At 39.0% G+C, this 19807-nt stretch overlaps 1 protein-coding gene across 1 annotated transcript in view; it reads left to right on the top strand.

The window, feature by feature from the left end:
* The window catches only part of SYNE1 (spectrin repeat containing nuclear envelope protein 1), a 310078-nt gene that overhangs the window by 6906 nt on the left and 283365 nt on the right, over positions 1-19807 (top strand). The window contains exon 2 of the mRNA XM_086745962.1: positions 1674-1939. Coding sequence (XP_086602088.1) covers positions 1876-1939 — 64 coding nt within the window. The 5' untranslated portion in view covers positions 1674-1875. The remainder of the gene's footprint in view (positions 1-1673; positions 1940-19807) is intronic.

The following is a 19807-nucleotide window of genomic DNA, read 5'->3' as shown; positions in this document are numbered from 1 at the left end:
CTCCAAGCTGATGTAGGTAGGCATGAGCAATAGAAAACTTCCTTCTCCTTCTCTTCCTGGTCCACCAAGTTGGGCGCTCTTTAGTGTTGGCTGTGGAAGAGAGCTCTGGTTGCTGATGCCCGGCACGGCGGTTCAGCCATGCTGGAGGATCGCCAGCCCCAGATGGTGCTGCAGCCAAGAGGTGCAATGGTGGCACCTTCCCATGCCTCGCTGTCACAAGGGTGGGACTTTCTAGCTGCCAGGGTGCCTTTCGGTGTTTGGGAGATGGTGGCTGATACGCACTGTCTCTGTGCATCCCAAGAAAGGTGCAGGGCGAAGCCTGGAAGGGAGGAGACGTCTGCAGGAGAGAGCAGGGATATGAATATCCAGATGTCTTACGCAAAAATAGTGATAACATGACTGGAGTGGGTATGGGTACCAGTCTGGCCACAGCTTGCAAGAGCACAGCCTGTGCACATGGATGGACTTCACAGTCCGTTCTACATCTTGATCCATCAGAAGGGTGCTTCCATCAGCTCCTCTAGTTTAAAGCCAGCTGGGGTCTGCTGACCTGAGCAGCACTTATGTATCCAAAATACAGAGCCAACACGCAATAAAAACAGCAGTAAGAGGGAAAGCAGGGGGTTCCTTAGGTCAGGCAAGGTTTGAAGGGTCATAAAGGGAAATGTTGAAATATGATTTCCTCTGGCAGCCCTTACATGTTGACAAAGCTCCTTTGGGACAGCTCAGCATGCCTAAGGCTTGTCTGCCTGATACCAGAGGGCTCTGTGCTCTGACGGGCCTTGGGGCCAGGGAGAGAGGAAAGCAGATGACGCCAGTAAACCCGCTCATACTCATGATATTGTTCAGCTACATGTCATCTGGAGCTGGGGATGCACCCAGTGTGTGTAGTATGAGTACGATTATTCTTGGAGTCTGTACACTCAGTTCTTTCTTAAAGAGGAAGCAGATCTGTACACAACATGTACTTGTTCCTCAGAAGATAAGACGTTATTGATAACATTATCTAAAGAATCTAATTTGACTTTTTTTTTTTTGACCAGATTTATGGTCACATAGATCTTGTTATAGTTACAAGTGTTAAGTTCATGTAGTAGTTGTAGTTCACAGGTTTTGATGTTAAATGACCCAAAATACATCATCATCATCATACACTAGAAAAGTGATTGTAAATACCATTTTATTTAATGATAAAGTCTGTGAATCTCAGTATTTCAGATTAGAGCGCACAGTCCAGTGGTGTTAAGGATTATTCTGATCAATGAGTTATTAGCACATGCTCCTTTCTAGCACGGTGAAATAGAATGAGAGTTGTACAGCTTTTGGATTTTACAAGTAGTTTCATTTTTCATCCCTTATGCCTAATATTATTTACATTAAGAAGTATTACAGAATTACTTTTAATGTGTATAACATTGTTGTAATTTCTAAAACAACACCCACAAGCAACCCCAGGAAAGCATTGATGTCTGGTGCGTTGCCAGTTGTTTTTAATGATTTGTTTTTGCAGCTTCGTTCCGCTGATGATTGCCAAGCCAGCTTTCAGCATTAATTGTGTCTCTGGCTGGAGCATACCGCTCTTTATGTGTTTAAAATAGCCATTAAGAGTCAGACTTCTTAGTCTTGCAGAGCTGGTAAAAGTTTCCTCTAAGCCGTGGTTTTGTCTTTCTCAGGTGCTGAGGTTGCTCGCCGGCACAGTTCCCCGGCCCTGCGAGGGCTGGTGTTGGACTGGAGGCATCTAACTGCCCTGGGCATGCTATGCCAGGACTGAGGGTTGTGCGCTAAAAGGACGCTGTCCAAGACCCTCGTCTCACCGAGGTCAGCAGCTTGGAGGAAGACTTCTGTCAAGGGAAGTGGACTCGCTGCAAGGAGATCATGGCTTCATCCCGACTCGTGGCGAGATCGAGAGATATTGCCAATGTCATGCAACGGCTTCAAGGTAAGAGACTGACTGGGGCTGGCATTCTCTGCTATCCATTCATAAATGGACGTTCCTGGTTTTTACCATAGCACACAGTCAGGACACTATTTTGGAAGTTTGATAACTGTTCTAAACTCATCTACTGGAAAATGTTTGTAGTATCTGGAGGGCTCTGATTATACGAGTCCTTTGGTATAGAATTAATAGTGATGTTTAAAGCTTCTGATATCATGAACATGAATCCATGGGACAGGTCACTGAATTGATGATTGAGACTTGTTCTGTTTCTGCCACGTGACCTGATGATTGTGCGTCAGTTTTCTCATAGAAAATAATAGAAATTTTATCTATCCTCTTCTCAGCTATGGAGTCTACAGGTAGATCTGCTCTGATAAACTAGTATTTTTCAATTTAGCAATACTTGCTGCCTTCAAACAAGAACTGTACCTCATATTGTTAAGCACTGAAGAATTCATAGATCAGTGAGCTAATTATTAGTGCTGAAGTTGGTGACCTTTCAGATAACATATCACAGGATGTTGTTGCAGTATTCATTGGGTATTCTTTTTTTTTTAAGTTCTTACAATAAAGGATTATTAAATAAAGTTACAGTCTTATTATTTTAGAAGTTATACACCTAAATGCTGCAGCTAAAAGCTTGCATTGAGAATGTATGTTTTTGTTGAAATGATACTATAGAATATATATGAAACAAATTGTCAGTGTGGCTGTAGGTTTCACTTCTGTTAACTTTTAAACTTGATCATAAATCCCTGACCTTTTCCTTTCTTGACTCGCTGGCTTCCGCTGACTTCAACAAAAACTCATATGCATGGAACCCTTGATACCCCTTTTGCATCTTCTAAATCTGGAAACTTTATCATCCCATGGTTTTTTCCTTCCATTTATTGTTTTTCAGTTTAAGATATCGGAACTCAGCTTCTCAGCCACTAGATACAGCTAGCATGCATAATTTCCATGTAGCCTCAGTAGATCAATACAAGAATAAATAAAGATGCAGAGTCTGCCCACTTAGGCCTGCTGCAGCACTTTTCGAACCCCAAAATGCTCCTGCTTATGTCCTGCAGACTTCTTTGTACAGTTACTGTCTTTTTCTTTGCTATTTGTATTTGCGTCTGCTAATTCTTAGGCCACAATCTTAAACAGTGGTTGTTCAAAGTGCCCACAAACATAAAGTTAGGAAATATTCCCTGCCCAGAGAATTTGTGGTTTAAACGTTAGGGTAAGAGTGCAAGGGCACAGCGGAGCAACATTGCTTGCAGAACAGGCAGGGATCTTAGTGCATTATCTATGTATCTCAATGTACCATATATTTCAAAGAAGTCAAGTTCTTAATAGGGATCTTAGAGAAAAAAAAAAAAGAGATTTTTGAAGCAAGAAATGAAATAATTATGAAACTGAGTGCCCTACTGAAGAATATGAAGAATTGCACGTGAGAAATGGCAGAGGGGCTTGAAGGTTATGAAGGCACATTGTGAAGGAAGGGATCAGGGAAGATTACCCAGGCTGGTACTCTGAAGCAATGAGTAAGGAGGATGCTACAGGACCTATTTACATGTGGACTATTAATTATCAAACTGTTATTTGCTTATTTTCTAAACATCTATTAAGCTGTTGCTGACAAAATCGCTGTTCTGTTTATTTGCACTTTGGTTTTTTTAACGTAATTGTTTTTCATTTGTATGTATTTTGCTCCATTGAAATCTGATATATAGTTCAGTTAGGTGTATGTGTGTTTTTTTTCTTTTTGGAAATAATTAAGCGACCTCTTAAGCCGTTTTAGAAGAAAATGTCTGAACTAAATGCAAATTTGGCATTATGTGTTAGTTCGAAGTTGTATCTATAGCTGGATTCTTTGCTTCTCAGATAAAATCAATTCAGCTTGGTATTGCTGGGATCTAAGTTTTGCTGCAGAAGCACTATTTCAATAAATACTTCACCTGTGCCAAGACTGGAGTGCTTGGAGCCTAAGCCTTTTCTTAGTCTGTAGTTCTGCATTATGGATGAGCAGGCAGTCTGTGCTGCGGCTACCTTAGCCCTTGTGAATTAAGGTTGCTCTACCATTCTGAAATTGTAGTCAACTGGAATACATACAGAGCAGGTATGAACTTAGGAAAACAGATATTTCTTGGGATGTTTGCATGGCAGCCTAGAATCAGTGCACAGTGCAGTTGGAGCTTGCTGTGTAGCTCAAGGTGAGAATGAAGTTAAGAATATTCATGGTGTAATAGGAACAGAGATGGTTTGGGGGATCCTTGGTCAGTGGCGAGCAGCGGTTGTGCTGTACAACGCCTGCTTTTGTACCTGGCTGTAAGCTGAAGCAGGAGAGGTCGTCTTGTGTGATGCTGTCAGAGTGCTGGAAGTTGTCAGTGCTGGGAATTGGTTGGGGTTGAGGGAGAAAAGTAAAGCAAGCTGTGCTTCCTCCTCCACATCATTGTCTCATACTCGCCTCACAGGTATTTGTGCTTTTGGTTTGTTTTGGTTTGTTTTTCTTAACAAAAAAAGAATTCCAGCCACTTCCCTCTGGTGATCATGACACTTGCAGTACACTCTGTAAATATTACAGAGTTTTGGAGTAAGACTGCATATCATTGCCTTGGAAATCTGCTTGGGACAAACAATCATAAAGATTTGCAGCGTGCTGGGCTGTGGGTTTGTGTGGAACCTGTCTTCTCCTGTGGTGCCCAGGCAAAGGCTTGTTGCAGTATTGCTCTCTCTGCTTGAAAGAATGGAGGATCTACTCCTTTAGTCCAGGCCAAGAAGGGTATGGGAAAGAGGCAGGCACTGAGAATAAGATTTATCATCTCTAACGTAATCATCCCTGTCATCCTAATAAAAATTGAGACGTAGGGCTATTCATTGTAGCTCAGTCTGCATGTAAGGGAGAGAGACACGTCTCTCCAGAAAGAGTATGAACCCTTGTCACTTGAATTTTAATTAATAAGAGTATGATTTTTTAAGAAAAAAATCCTTTCTGTTATGTTTTAATTCTGGGAATTTTATAAGCAGTTCCAGAAAAGAGTGGCATCATCACTTTAAATGGAGGTGGGGGGCATCTCTGAGAAAAGATGAGTTGTGAGCAGGAAGGCAGGTGTAAATACACAGAAGCCATAGTTGCCCTCCATCTCACTCTTTTGCTAAATGCATACCCTGAGCTGCAAGTGGCATCTTTCCACTGGCTTCTGCTACTGCTCATCCTTCCCTCAGCACATGTGTGCGCGCTCGGATGCTACTCCCCTGCTCGGGGGCTGCCAGGTCTGTCCCACCTGGGCTTTCGGGGACATAAATGGTGGCATGACTGCCGCAGGGGATGATGCAACCTGAGGCACGTGCTTAAGAAGGGTGTATTTGATTTTCTTGAAGTGCCTCTCTCTCCTCATTGCCTGCCGGGAGAGATGAGAAAATAAAGAGACGACACTGTTTGGTTTGTGTTGGGTTTTTTTTTTGTTTTTTTTTTTTTTTTTTTGTGGTGCTGAATTTAAGCATGAGGAACCCATCTTCATGGTCCTACAGAATGAACTGATGACATCCTGTCGTGTCATTGGTTTTGCATAATTTATTCCTTGCTAGCACAGTTCAAGGTTTTCTACAGTACCTCATGCCTCCTATTTCACTTGTTTCTGTTATAAACGCACTCACAAAACCTGAGGAGAACTGGTGTACACCACCAATTTGAGTTATGTTCCCAGGAATTAAATGCCAATTGGCACAAAGGCACTGCTCCTTAGCCCATAGACAGTACAAGTTTCACAAGCATTGTAGCTGGTCGTACACTAAAGATTCTTGTAGCATTTTTTTTTAAAAGCTGCAAAAATCAAAGCAAGGAGTGCTAGAAAATAAGCCAGTAAAACCCTTATGTCTTTGTAATCTCTGCTATCATGAAATTCAGTCTTTTCCATAACTACTACCCTGTTGCAGGCAAACTGCAGTCATGCTTATGGTGTTCTGAAAAAATAATCAGTGTCCCATTCTTCTGGACCTTGTCACTCCTCTATGCTGACTTGCCTTTACTGGCTTGTAAGGTGACACCAAAAGTATCATACTGCTACTGCAGGCTTTTCTCGTTCCCACTGGTTCCTCCCTCTAGTTGTTTCCTCCAGTTTTTCATTTAGTAGTCTGTGCTGGTTAGAGATTTTTTTTTTGAGTGGCATTGTGTTCCTTATTGGGCAGTCCATTTAGACAAGCAGGACATTTTTGTTCTTATCTATAGTGAATCACAAAAATTCAGTCTGCGCTACAGTCCTAACGTATATACCGTCCCAATTAATTTGCTCTGGTATCACTGATGTTTTGGAATTTGTTACCCATTTTAACCCTGTTCAATAAAACCAGTTCTAGGGTGTACAAAGTAGGGCAATTTAAAAAGACAATAATTTTGTGGTCTTAAAAAAACTCTGCAAGTGATACGAAAGCATAAGAAAAATTCTTCTCCATCTTCTGTTAGATTCAGAGTTGCACCACTGTTCTTATAAGACTCTTAAACTCATTTTGGCTTGTGGGTATCGTGGCCTTTTGTAAACTTCTGTGGAGAGGCTTCACAGTGCAGGAAGAGCTCTGGTGGGAAAGCAATCAACTTGGCCATTTGTGAAAACTCAGTATGGTGGAAAGGAGCCATACTTGTTGAAGTGACCTTCATACATGCCTGACAAGCCTCAATACACACAGGTCAAATTAGCTTAAAGTCCAGTCCTTGTTTTATGTAAAGTAACCTCCAACTGAGTATCATCTGCAATTTTAATGCCTTCATTACATTAGCACTATCTACATTAGCACTCTATCAAAGAGTGCTGTGGGTTGGTTTTCTTCTGGATTGTCTTTCCTTCCCCCCCTTAAGTTTTGGCTCTTCTTTTCCTTCCTTTTACATCCTAGCATTTCTTTTTCATGCCATGCTAGCAGTAGCCATTAATCAACCAGTAGGGTTTGTTGTGTTTTTTTTTTCTGTTTAAGTGATAGACACTTTGTTAATAAGTACCTTCATTGGCCATTCTTTGGTTGTTTTCCCTCTAAGTCAACAGTGCCAAGAGCCACAGTTTAATATTAAGCTAAGCTCATTTAACAGGTACCCACTACTGAAAGCTACCTTGCTTTACTGCCTGCTTGTTCCCAACTTTCTTTCCACCAGTGCTCTTTCTCCTCGTACCTTAGACCTGAAGCAGCTGAAAACTGATTTGTAGAGGTTGGGTGAGCTCCTGGCAAAAAGGCAAATGGCAGGGTCTCCCCTTTCAGTGCCATTTACTCTTTCATTATCTGCAAAATCAAACTGCAAACTCACGTTTGTAAATGTGAGCGAAATTGAAAAGGTGTGGTTGGTCAGGAGGGGCAACCTTGCACAGTTGAGTTTTACCCCCATGTCATAAATACTGCGGGTTAAGGTTTCCTTCTGTCCAGTTTGCTGGTGTATACTACTTTTATGTAGCCCTGCTGCTGCTGCCTTTTCTTTGCAATCTTTCACTCTCCAGAATGTCCCAGCTTGATTCCTGCAGCTTTCTTGGATTTAGAAGATTCTTGAGTTGCTAAAGACGCTGCTGTACATTAGTAATCTCTGAGGTGAGCAAGTCTTGTCACTTAGGCAATTCATTACACATTGGCAGGACGTTAAGGGAAAATAGACTCTTGTGACTCTGACTCTGTAGCCTGTATGACCTGAAGGCCAAGTAAATCTAAATGATGACTTGGGAATCTGAATAGCATTGTAGCCCATATGTTACTTAACAGGAGGAATTTGAGCAGTGTGAGGAAGTTGAAGTTAATATTACTTCAGAACAAAATACTGAGATAGAGGATTTATGTGTAAAGGTTAAAACAGCTGGAAAAACATCGTAGCTGAAAAGGAAATCATTAAAGAGTAAAAAAAAAAGAAGAAGAGAGATCAAGTGTTTTCATTTACTAGAACAAAAACATATGAAAAGGCTAGGCTGTAGCCAGGGGTATTCAGGTTAAATATTAGTTAACATTGGATGAGAAAAGTTGCTAAGGCTAGCTGTGAAATCATCGTTGCCAGAAGTTTTTAATTCTGGTTTACGCATATGGAAACACGTCCTGCAATAATCCCCTTTGGGGCTTTTCTGACCCAGGTATCTGATATTAATAATCTGATGTATTGCTAGCGGAGGCAAGTTCGGAGCTACCTGTAGATGTTGCAGAAACATAGGGGAAAGGATAACAAAACATTTAACTAGTAGCACAGATGACTAAAGTATGCACTGAATTCCAGGTATCACATTGTATTAGAATGTTTTATTATATAGAGAGGAATAAGTAGCTCTGTGAAAAGAACCATATGATTATCTTTTTTTTTTTTACTTCAGTTAGCTTTCATTTTGTGTTCTCCTCAATGAGAACAGAGTCCTCGGGCAGTCTATGCAATGCAGCATTTGCTTTCATTTTTTAATGCAGCATGGTTCTATTTTTTGATTTTTAGAGTTTTTCCTTTGTTAACAAATTCCAAGTTAGTGATTTAAAATACTTTTTTTTTTGAAGTTAATATTATGATCTCATTGCTTACACTTTTCTACTGCTTTTTCTCCCAAAATTAATAATGTAATGTAAATCAACGTATTCCTACTTACTTTTTTTTCCTTGCTTGCACTTTTGATGATTCCAGCACAGTTCTTACAGGTTGGTAACCTAATCTGTGCTCCTCTCCCCACTTGATTGGTGGTCAGCCAGGGTACAAAGCACTAAAGATCACGTAGGTGATATAAATGGCAAACATATATTATCATTTGAGTTGCTACTTAAGAAAAATCAAGATCAAGATTTTTTTTTTCAGTTTTTGTCTGGGATAAAGTACATATTTAGGGCAGAAAGTGGTTGGCATGGTAGTGTCTCACACTGAGATTGCTTTAATTTAGTTCTGGAGGAACAAAGTTCAAAACCTGAAATTCTTCTCATATGCTACTGTTAAAACACGGAAGACAGGATTCATTAGACAAAATGCAGGGGGCAAAATGCAAGAGGAAAACCCTCCTTAGATCGCTTTATAGGCAGCGGTTAAAAATGATGCTTCTGAAATATAGTGGATACCCAAAATATGTCAGGTGAATTGTGTTTTATACGAACCTGTCTTCAGCAGCTCCACTCGGCTCTGTCTGATTTGACAAGTGTATATGTGGGCATCTACACCACAGCTGTTTAATGTCGGTTGTGATAAAACCCTATTTGAGGCTCAAAAACTGTTTTCAGTTAAGACTTTGTCTTAAAATAACATCTGCCGTATTTGTTACTGGTATGAAAAAGGTGATATTTCAAGAAGTCTAAATAGGAACAATTAAGTGTCAATTTTGAGAGTTTAGTGAAGATAAAGACTTTGAGAAGGAAAATATTTCAGTGATGAGTATTTTTGAGAGTACTCTCTCTGTTCTGGCAGGCTGCTAGACAGACTATTATTTTAGTAATAGTGTGGGGTTGGGGATATCAGGAAGCAGAACTATGATGTCAAATTTTTCTGTGCAGATTGACATTTCTCATTTGTCTGTTTTGTGACTTCTAATTCATTTTCTGTTTATATTAGCACATGCTGCAGGCTTGAAAAATTAAACTTTATCTTCTCACAGCTGTGCTGATTATCTTCCTATAATACATCTTGTACGTTTTGGTGTATTGTTAAATTTTAACATAGCAAATTGTCATAATCATAAATAATCTTCCCTTTTGGAATGCCACCTATGTTGTTTTTTAATACTGGAGGAACAGAAAATTGCAGAAGGACATGTCTCTTATCCTTAGTTACTGATTAATAAGCATTAAAACAATTTTGTAGAGGAAATATTGCTGGCCATGTTTGTATACTGCTGTAGAGACTTCTGTAATGTAAAGGCAAAATATTTCAGTGAGAAAGTTCTAGTATTTTCCTGTAATCCTGTTTTGCCCTTTTGTGGAAGTCAGAAGCTACACCGTCTTTTATTATTATTATTATTATTATTATACTTCAGAGAGTATACTTAAATATAGATAAAAAACACAGGTGAAAAATAACACCTAACAATTATTAGTTTATTCCATAGACCATTTCTAGAATGCCATTTTTGTTTTGTACTTTAGACTTCATTTGCTTAAAAATATCCTGGTTTCTGGCACAAAGCTGCTCCTTGTGAGTCATATCACAGAATTCTAATTTTAGACTCACACTGAGGTTTTTTTAGATGGTAGTTGTATGTATCCTAGTGAATCGTCTATTATTGTGTGCAAGAAAACAGGCTACTTGTTCTGTCTTTCATCTAAGATGAGAAGGAGCTTTATGAGGGAAGTGTCAACAACCTATTAAAAATCCAGTAGTCTATTTAAAAGAGAATAAAGGAAAAAAAAACCACCAACCTCCAAAACCATCAAATAAACCCCATAGTTCTTTGGAATTTATTTCTCCACAGTAAACTAAGAAGAGATGTTTGTAATGTATTAAATGTTGTAGGAAGTTCTAACTGATTACTTAATCACATGGCTAATGTTTGTCGTCAAATTCTGGTTGCTTGTTTTTGGAGGTGTATGTTTTATTTTTCTCATTTGTTAGAAGACTTTTATTTGAGGCCGATCCACATGTATGTTATTTTCAGAAGATGTCGGAAGCAACTAGGGCTAACTGTAAAAGCTAGCCTCCATCCTGTCCATTGAAACAGATCCTGGTTTATTTTGGGTTCTCGGTGATTATTTTAATTCAGTGTCAGAACTGTTAGAGAACTAGTAGAAAAGCATCCCAATGTTTTAGGATGAGTAATCTCCAGGTGAGCGTGGAAGAAGGAGTAATGCCGAGTTACTACATGGTGAAGATAGTTTCTCTTGGCTTCTAGCCCAGCCTGCCAGCAGGCCAAGACCCCACACCTGGGCCTGTTCTCCCCTCTCTCTTGTGCTTTCTCTGCTTGAAGAGTCATCATTGCTAACATATAACATTGTGAAATGCTTTTTCAAGTTCCATTATGTGGAACATAAACATTAAGATATTAAGAGACAGAATTTGCAAAGCTTCTTTTACTGTAATTTCACTAGATTTTATGTAACTACATCTCAGTATTTGTTACATAGTCTTCAGTACTTTTAAGAGGATTATACCCTCACTGATGCACGTTGGTTTAAGTGTCTATGGAGAATGTATGTAGTCTTTTTATAACACTGTTAGGCTTGTGACACAAACCTGCAAAACGTAGGAATCTCTAAGCTAAAGACTATCACCTTATTCACCCTGATGTGAGGTAGAGCTGGAACATTCAATAATGTCTTGTATCTACATAGCCATTGCTGTGGAATGAGAGTTACAATTTAATTTACCCAAATCACTGAGTTTCTTTTTAGCTATACCAGTTTAATTCCCAGGTAAAAATTCATCATCCCCTTACAGAGATGCTGAAGGCCTGTACAAATGTGGTATACTGTTTCTGTGCTTTCTATACATTACTCATACAGGACAGCTGGTGTAGCTTGTCATAACTGCATAGGCTGTCATGCCTCCACCAGCTTCTTTGGAGGTTATCGTTGGCGTACCTGGAGAGGTACGGCTTCTTCACCATGCAGTGCCAAGGACCGTGTGTCGATGTGGACTTTCTGTAGGTTTTTGCTCAAGGCGCAATTGCGAGAAAGCCTCTCACTTCCAGACCTTGTGAATGCAGCAGCTGTTCTGTAAAGGCTTTATCTTAAGCTCATTAAAACAAAGGAAAAATCTTCTTTCTGTAAGGTGAACGGAATGGACTATAACATCAATAGTAGGCAAAGAGTATTACTGTTAGCTTTCCGGTCTTGGAGGGAGAAGAAAACCTTACATATGAGATCACAACATTCAAAAAGAGATGAGGCCAAGCCAGTGTAGCAAAGCAAAGCAAAGCAAAATATTTACTTGCTTATAGTGCCTAATAGATGAAAAAATAAAAAAAAAAAAAGTTCACTTAGGAATGGAGATTGTAGTCTTCAAATTTGACTGTTGGTAAGAAATTATGGTTATTTGTGGTAAATTCAGTTTTTGGACTGTACTTTCATTCTCCCTAGTAAATTTAAGTAAATTATTATTCCAGTTGAGCTCACGTAACGGCCCATCTCTTCATTCTGTTTGTTTTGGCTGGGGTTCCTGTTTATTGTTTCATTTGCTAAGATATCCTTAGGCATTTCCAGGTTCAAGTGGTGCAGCCATTCCTGGTACTGAGTCAGAACTGAGACTGCAAACTGACGCTTGCTTAGTAGACAGTTGCAGATTAATTTTATCTCTTACTTGACTAGTGTTACACAACAAAGATGATGAAAAACCCCACCTGTTTAGCTCCACTGGGTGGTTCAGAAACTCTATGTGGTTTTCCAGGAGAGAATCGAGAATTAGCATCACTAGTTACGAAAGTTATGAGCTACTAAGCCAGTCACTGTACCAGCCCAATCATTCTCTGTTGTACACTTGTTGGAGCAGGTCCAGAGGAAGGCCACAAAGATGATCCAGAGGGCTGGAGCACCTCTCCTAGGAGGACAGGCTGAGAGAGTTGTGGTTTTTCATCCTGGAGAAGAGAAGGCTCCAGGGAGACCTTTTGGTGGCTTTCCAATACTTAAAGGGGGCCTACAGGAAAGACAGGGAAAAACTCTTCGGTAGGGCCTGTTGTGATAGGACGAGGGATAATAGTTTTAAAATAGAAGGAGGTAGATTTAGACTAGATATAAGGAAGCAGTTTTTTCCAATGAGAGCGGTGGAAGACTGGCACAGGTTGCCCGGAGAGGTCGTGGATGCCTCATCCCTGGAAACATTCAAGGTCAGGTTGGAGGGGGCTCTGAGCAACCTGATCTGGTTGGAGATGTCCCTGCTTCTTGCTGGGGATTAGGACTAGATGACCTTTAAAGGTCCCTTCCAACCCAAACCATTCTGGGATTCTATGACTAGTTGGACTGTCAGCACACGAATGCTGTTTTGCAGCCTGGATGCTGCTTTTCTGTTCACACATGGGTGAAGCTGATGTGCCCTGTTACAGCAAGAAGGACAAGAATTAATGGAAGTCACAAAGCTTGTGCTGTCATCCAAATGAGAAGATAAATGTTTGGGAATGGACCTTTTGCTGAGATTTGCAGCCCAGCTGGCATTTTTCCCCCAATGGAGTGCATTGTCACAAAAACTCAGGCCGCGGTGGGGTGGTATTTAAGGAAGCCAAAAGTCAAGCTTGTGGACAGGAGAGACAGAGGTGAGACCGTCCAATGAGCAATCACAAATCCATGGAAAAGCAAACGTGATCAAGCCGCCATGTTAGCCAGAATCTTCTGGGCAAAAAGCTTTGTTAGCAGATGTGAGTTGCAGTAATGAAACATGGGTAATCATACCCTGATTTGAGACTGATTAGACAGGACATAAGGCTAATTAACCTGGATTTCTGGCTGCTTTGCATTACTGAAGTTGTGCAATGCAGGAAGAATAAGATTTGAAAAGGCATTTGGGCACCTAGAGATAGATATTGCCATAGAAAGGTGTGACATACATTTTTTGTACCTCTTTAGATGCCTTTCTTCAACTTCAAAGACTTAAGTACTTTATAATCTGATCTGTAAACATACAAATAAAGTGGATTAAAAATTTTCAATGGTATTAGCATTCAGAAATGATAAATTCATTACTTGTAAATGTATTTAGTACCTCCAACATAAATAAGTGTTTAGGTTTAGAAATACTAGCTTTCAGCAGTTGTGAGCTAAAGTCAGTGGGCTATCCTGGCACTACCCTTTTTGTTCTTCAGTGCCATGTCCATTATGTAAAAATGAAGCCATGTGACAATCTTATTTATATTTCTAAAGTACATATCCATCCTACCAAAAAAAAAAGTAGCCATAATGACAGATTGTATTGCTGCTGTCATTCAAATTAAACCTTTTTTGTTTGTTTTTAATACAAAACTCTGAATCTTGCTGTGAAGCTTCTACTTTCTACTTCCTAAAGAGGCAGAAGTTCATTTCTGTTTTGTGGGTTTTTGTTTGTTTGGGTTTTTTTTTTTGTTTTTGTTGGGTTTTTGGTTTTTTGGTTTTTTTGTTTTTTTGTTTTGTTTTTTTTTTTTCTGACTGGCTGTCTCAGGAGCAGAAAATCTGCTGCTTCTTCATCACAATGTGTTGTGGAATGGGGAAGACTTCAGTTGTATAATCTGCTTTCTTGGTCTTGCTTTCCAGAATCGCCTTTTGTTTGGACACTTCGGAGAGCTTGTACACAGTCTCATTGCATAATTCTTCTTTCGTATTCCTGAGCCTGCCTTTTCATTTGTGTGGTTACTAAGAAAGCTGGAGGTGTGACCAACTGCCAGAAGTTATTTGAATAAATAAAAGGAATCATGAACAGTTAATTGTTGTGTTTACATCTAGTTTCTAAGAGACTAATAGTTCATGTTCACTGTCTGTGTTTGTATTTGAGATCTTGGGCACATTCAAATCCTGTGTTCCCTGGGGAAACTTGTCTGCACAAAAAATTACACTTTGTATTTATATTTGTCAGTAAGAAGTCTTCAGGTTTGAATAGGAAAATACATGCATTTATGAATGAGATTAGATAATAATATGCCATTGTGCTAATTCTTATGTAGTCAGAGTTGAGTTTTTTTCAATTTTTTTTTTTGTTGAATTTCAAAAGAGGTATGCAAGTATGTAATTAAGTAGCACACTTTTGACCTGTGAGGGTGGTAAGGATAGTTAATATCACTTTCCAGATGGGAATTGAAACAGAGGAAGGTCTCATTCTCACCCACTCCTGTGAAAGTGTAGTATGCAACATGACCTTTACTGCAGTCAGGATGAAGAAATCAGTTCCTAAAAGTCTACTGAGCTGGTTAAGTACCGGCTTGGATCTATAAATTGGGTGCAGATCTATCTACCGATAGAAATCAGGTGCACAGGTACCTACCAGTAGCTACTAATGGCTATTTTAGTTAATTATTAATAGCTGGTTGTTCCTAGTGAAGGCCCAGAAGAATAGGAAATGTGTCATTAGGAATAGGAAGAAGCTTGAAATGTGGCTTAAAAATTTTAAGTTACTCATTCAGCAGCATGTTTGAAGAGTCACGCTGTAATTTTCAACAGTATATTTTCTTCACATTTTCTACATTATTATATGTTAGTAACCAAACATTTTGGAAATTGTACTGGCTGCAGTGCTTTTAAAAAAATTAATTTATTCTTGGCATAGTTAAAATGGCAAACCTCATAGTCACAAATATGCAGCTCTTTAAAACAACAGGCATGACAATACAGTGATTGTTCTCTGACTGAAACGCAAACTGCCAGTAGATTTGTATTTTGAGTGAGACGAAATCTGGAAACTATGCCGTTTCTCTTACAGGCTTCAGTGATGTAGTTAATTAATATAACATTAGTGCCAGTGGTTAAGGAGCTGGGGTTATTCTCACAGGCTTATGATGAAGTTTAAAAGTATCAATCTAAGTTACGGTAATATCACAGGTAATGCAAAAGAAAGAGATAAATAGACTTACATGAAAATGTGCATTGAACTTTCTTTGTAGAGAAAGAAAATATTGGAGTCGATTGATCAAAATTCTGGACACTTAGCTACTTCTTGTTGCCAAAGGAGAAAGTGTAAAGCACAGAAATCAGAGCTGAATGGAAGATTAAATGGTCTTAAAGAGAAAAAGCCCATTTCACACACAAAAAAAAATAAAGTAAAAAAACCCCCAACTTTTAATGCTTTCTTTACATCTACCAGGCAAGATAAATTTCAAAGTTAGGTTAAAAGTTCTGGATAATGTTTTCAAGGAAACAGAACAAACTAACACATGGATATATACATAGAAGTGAAATGAAAGCAAAAGGAACTCATGTAGCTTTCTGATAGGTAGAAATGTTGAAAAAAAAATAAGTGAGGAAAGGAGATTAAATATTGAGAACAGAAATAAGATTGCCTTGAAAAATGTAAATGGAGAGAGAAGCTGCTTTACATCTGTAAACACAAAAAATATCGTGGCAAGGGTTTCAACTGTGTTACTGGCTTTGAACTGTCTCAGTCTCAATCAACATCTAAGAGCATGTTTGCCCTGAAGTTTGGTTTTGCTCTAGTAGTTTGTTGTGGAGGCACTGTACAATGCCTGCTAGCAAAAGACGTATCTGTGTTCCTCTGAGGACTTACCTCAGTGAGAAAGCAAACCTCGGTTTCCGACTGTGGTCTCAGTATGCTGTTTCAAAATCCTTACACTCAAAAAGGAGAACTCTTTAATCGGAATTAATCATTTCAGTTCTGAGTACAATCAAAATGTCTATACCATCATTACTTGCCTGCTCTCTATCAGGATTTGACTGTTTGCTAATTACTGGGTGATGGGTGGATGCTGGGTCGCACTTCCCAGATCCTGCAACATTCTCTTGTGCTTGCTCTGGCAATGAGTTCTGAATTATCCAGCAAGAGCTGTTCATTAGTCTGTTATAAAGAAGTACCTCTGTTTCATCGCTCTTCCTGATAAAGGGACCTTGTTTTCTAGGTCATTACTTCAGTTTCCAAATAATTTGAAGCCCTGAGTCCATGTAATTAGACTAGTTTCAGACTAAGCAGTCATTACCTTCTGGTTTTCTTTGGCCTCTTTTACTGAAAATTATTGCTTGGATTCCTTTACACTTTCAAAACTGCCAATTTCATTATGTCTTTTACTAATAAATGACTTGGATGAGAGCAAGTTATTTTAACATTATCTGAACTTCAACATTTTTTACCTTTTTGCTGCAGAACCAGAAGCGAAAAGAATTAAAAGCTTGTAATAGCTGGTGTTTGCATATGATGAAGAATGGTCAGTGGTTATTGGTTCAGATTTATTTTTAGGCATTGTCATTTAGATCTGTATTCTGGCATAGAAACATTTAACCTGAGATGCTGAGATCTAAGGATACAACTCAATAGCTTGTCACTGAAAGCCATATGCTGCATTTACATGACCTCTTTCATTGTGTCTCAAACCAGTGCTACAGGATGCTGATCATCTGTTCTCCTGAAATCTTTTTTCCACAGTGACTGGACAGAATTTGTGGCTGATTGCCAGCACTGCTGGACATAAGCTGCTTTGGCAGATTTACCCTTTTAAAGCTGTGCTTTATTTGGAGGGAAAATTGTCTGCTTTCCCACACACACACACACAAAAGCAAAACAAACAAAAAAAAAACCACCCCTTCAGAATGAGACTGAGATAAACCTAGTGCTAAATAGAAAAAATCACTATAGCAAATGAATTGTAAGCTTAATATTTTTAAGTTCAGTAGGTCTCTGTAACCGCAGTGAGGACTGACTGTGCTTTGCTGTTCACCAATAAAGACGGAATCAGATTAAGTTGTTGGCTAGTGTTAGAATGATAATCTAATAATTGAATTTCTCTAGTTTCCCTTTTTCCTCCCATTTTAGCATCAAAATTAAGAGAATGTATACATCTATACTTTTTACTGCAACTGAGACTCAGATATAGATTGAAAATATAGTTTATATACTAGTATAAGCTTCTTACTGCTGTATAGAAAACATGTAGGGCTTGCAGCTGATGTCTTGTCCTTGAGGTAGTCTGGTGAAGGCTGAGATGGATATTTTGGAGAAGCTAGCACAAGATGCACCAGATAAGACTGTGACCTAACCTGAAATAATTCATGATTGTGAAGCCAGGTTAGTCTGTAATCACCTTGTCCTGAACTCTTACGTAATTTCAGAGTTCAGTCCTGCGTGATGGTGTCTATTTGTGTGCATGGAAAAGTGAGAAGTGGGGTGGAAAAGGCCACAAGGAATCTTTTCTCCATTTGGCAGGTGATACCAGGTTGATTAAAGTAAATGTGTGTGTGTGTGTGTGTGTGTGTGTGTGTGTGTGTTCATAGCTGTGAAAGACTGGATGCCTCTGAAGGGACAGACCTCAAACTCTCAACTGAGCAGTGCACAGTGCATTTCGCTGTTTTTTTTCTTATGCTCGATAGTAGTTGCAGGTTGGGCACAGGCTGCCTCAGGTCATCTAGACAAAAAGTATGCAAGACTGTGCTTGGAAAAATGAAAAAAAAACCCAGCACATAAGGACATAAAAAGGAGGAAGTCGTCCAAATGAACAAGTTCCTCTTACCTCTTTTGATAAGCGGCTTTCATTTTGCAAGTCAAGATTACCTAACATAGGAAATTTAGAGAAATAGCAGAAGTTGCTCTGTTCAAAGGCAACACCTCTCAACACGGACTTAGTGGAGTCTAGATGTAATGAAGCCATACTGGAGGGGAAAGTATTTGGCAGTATCTAACTTCATGCTGTGGAGTTCAGTGTTTTAAGAGCTGCATGCACTCCTGCTCGTTGGCAGGAGTTTGTATGGATGGGAATCAGGGAGAGATCTCTTCCCTGGTTCACCTCTTCTAATCAGGTTTTGGGACAGCTTGAATACTGAAGTTTGAAGATGATATTCAACGTGGTACACACAACTTTTGAACTGATTTTTTGTTAGTATGAATACTGTTCTCCTGCATAGTTCTTTCTTAGGTTCCTGGTGGCCCCTTTCAGATCTTCAGTCTGGAATTAAGATCTCAAGCAGTGTAAAGCTGGAGATTTGATCTAACAAATTCATGTGTAAATCTATGTATCTGTACGTACATACACATGCGTAAGAAGCAACAGACAGATATTTCAAGTCCAGTTGATCAAATTATTAGCTAAACAAAGTGTTTAATACATCCCAAACAAAATAAGAGTACTTAATGGAGTACATAGTTCATTATCTAATTGGCAAAGCCTGAAGACAACAAATGTAAAAATGCTGTGATATTATGTTTAAATTAAGTACTAAAACTGATTGAAAAGTCCTTTTATTCTTTTTTTTTATGAAGTAGAGCTCTGCTGAAAAGAAACAGCAACATATTCCTAGCAAACTCATAGCATTTTATTGCAATTGTGTGATCCTCACTACCGTGTTATTTACGTTTCTCTGTGTTTTTAAGGCATTTATCTTTGCAATATCCCTGTTTGGAAGGCAAACCACCTTTTCTTACATTTGTGGTGTAAGACAGTAAAGACCTGCTTATGAGTAGATCAAATACAAGAGATGCAGGCAGAAGCTGAGAACGTGTAGCTGCAGATTTCCATGCTTTTTATAGTTATGATGTAATAATTATGACCTGTAAATAAACATGATAAACACATTTCTATATTCTTCCTGCATCTCTGTCATGTAGAAATGTGCAGTGACATTTCATGTTTGGGGGGGAAAAAAAAAAGCTATAATGGGAAGTGACATCCCATAAAGAGACTCACAGATCGTAAACACTTAATTGTGGAAAAGGCACTGACCCTTCTCCTGCTTTAAAGAGACTCGTTGCTGAGGTCATAGCTGTCTTTTCCAGTCCATGCGGTACTCCACCCATACGTTGTTTTCATGAAGAACTTGAAATCGTGAAAACATCAGAAGGAAATAATACTTGTGTTGAATTTATGTTTTGGATTTTTGTTTGTTTTCTTGAAAGGAGGGTCTTCAGATGCTGGTTATTTTTAGTGCTTATGAAACCAAAAGACAATGAATGCTGGATGGAGCCAGGAAAGCTGTAAGCAAATATAGTGTTGGTGAAAACTTGCAGGCATAGAATAACTCAGTTGCTTTGTCCTAAGCACCACCAATTCTGGATATTGGCTTCTTTTAAAACAAAACGATCCTGTTGTTGGGAGATTGTGATGTGGGTGGGTGGCCTTTTTTCAGGAGATCATAAATTACTGTCTTCTCTGACCTAAGGCAAATGTAACTATGCCTCTCTCCTCCTGTGTTTAAAAATACCAAGTTCTGTTCTGTTGCAGAACCTTATTTTCTATATGCATTGGGAAAATTAAGCCTCATGAGAATTTAATAGGGCTACAGATTTTTTTATACTATTTTAAAAACAGTTTATGGCATGCTATGCAGTTTTAAATTGCATATTTTTTATACTAAACTGATATA

Source organism: Chlamydotis macqueenii, chromosome 3 (assembly GCF_036417535.1).
Source record: "Chlamydotis macqueenii isolate bChlMac1 chromosome 3, bChlMac1.mat, whole genome shotgun sequence".
In the NCBI taxonomy this organism is placed as follows: Eukaryota; Metazoa; Chordata; class Aves; order Otidiformes; family Otididae; genus Chlamydotis; species Chlamydotis macqueenii.
Note: the sequence above shows the minus strand (reverse complement) of the source record. Positions and strands in the feature narration are given on the sequence as shown.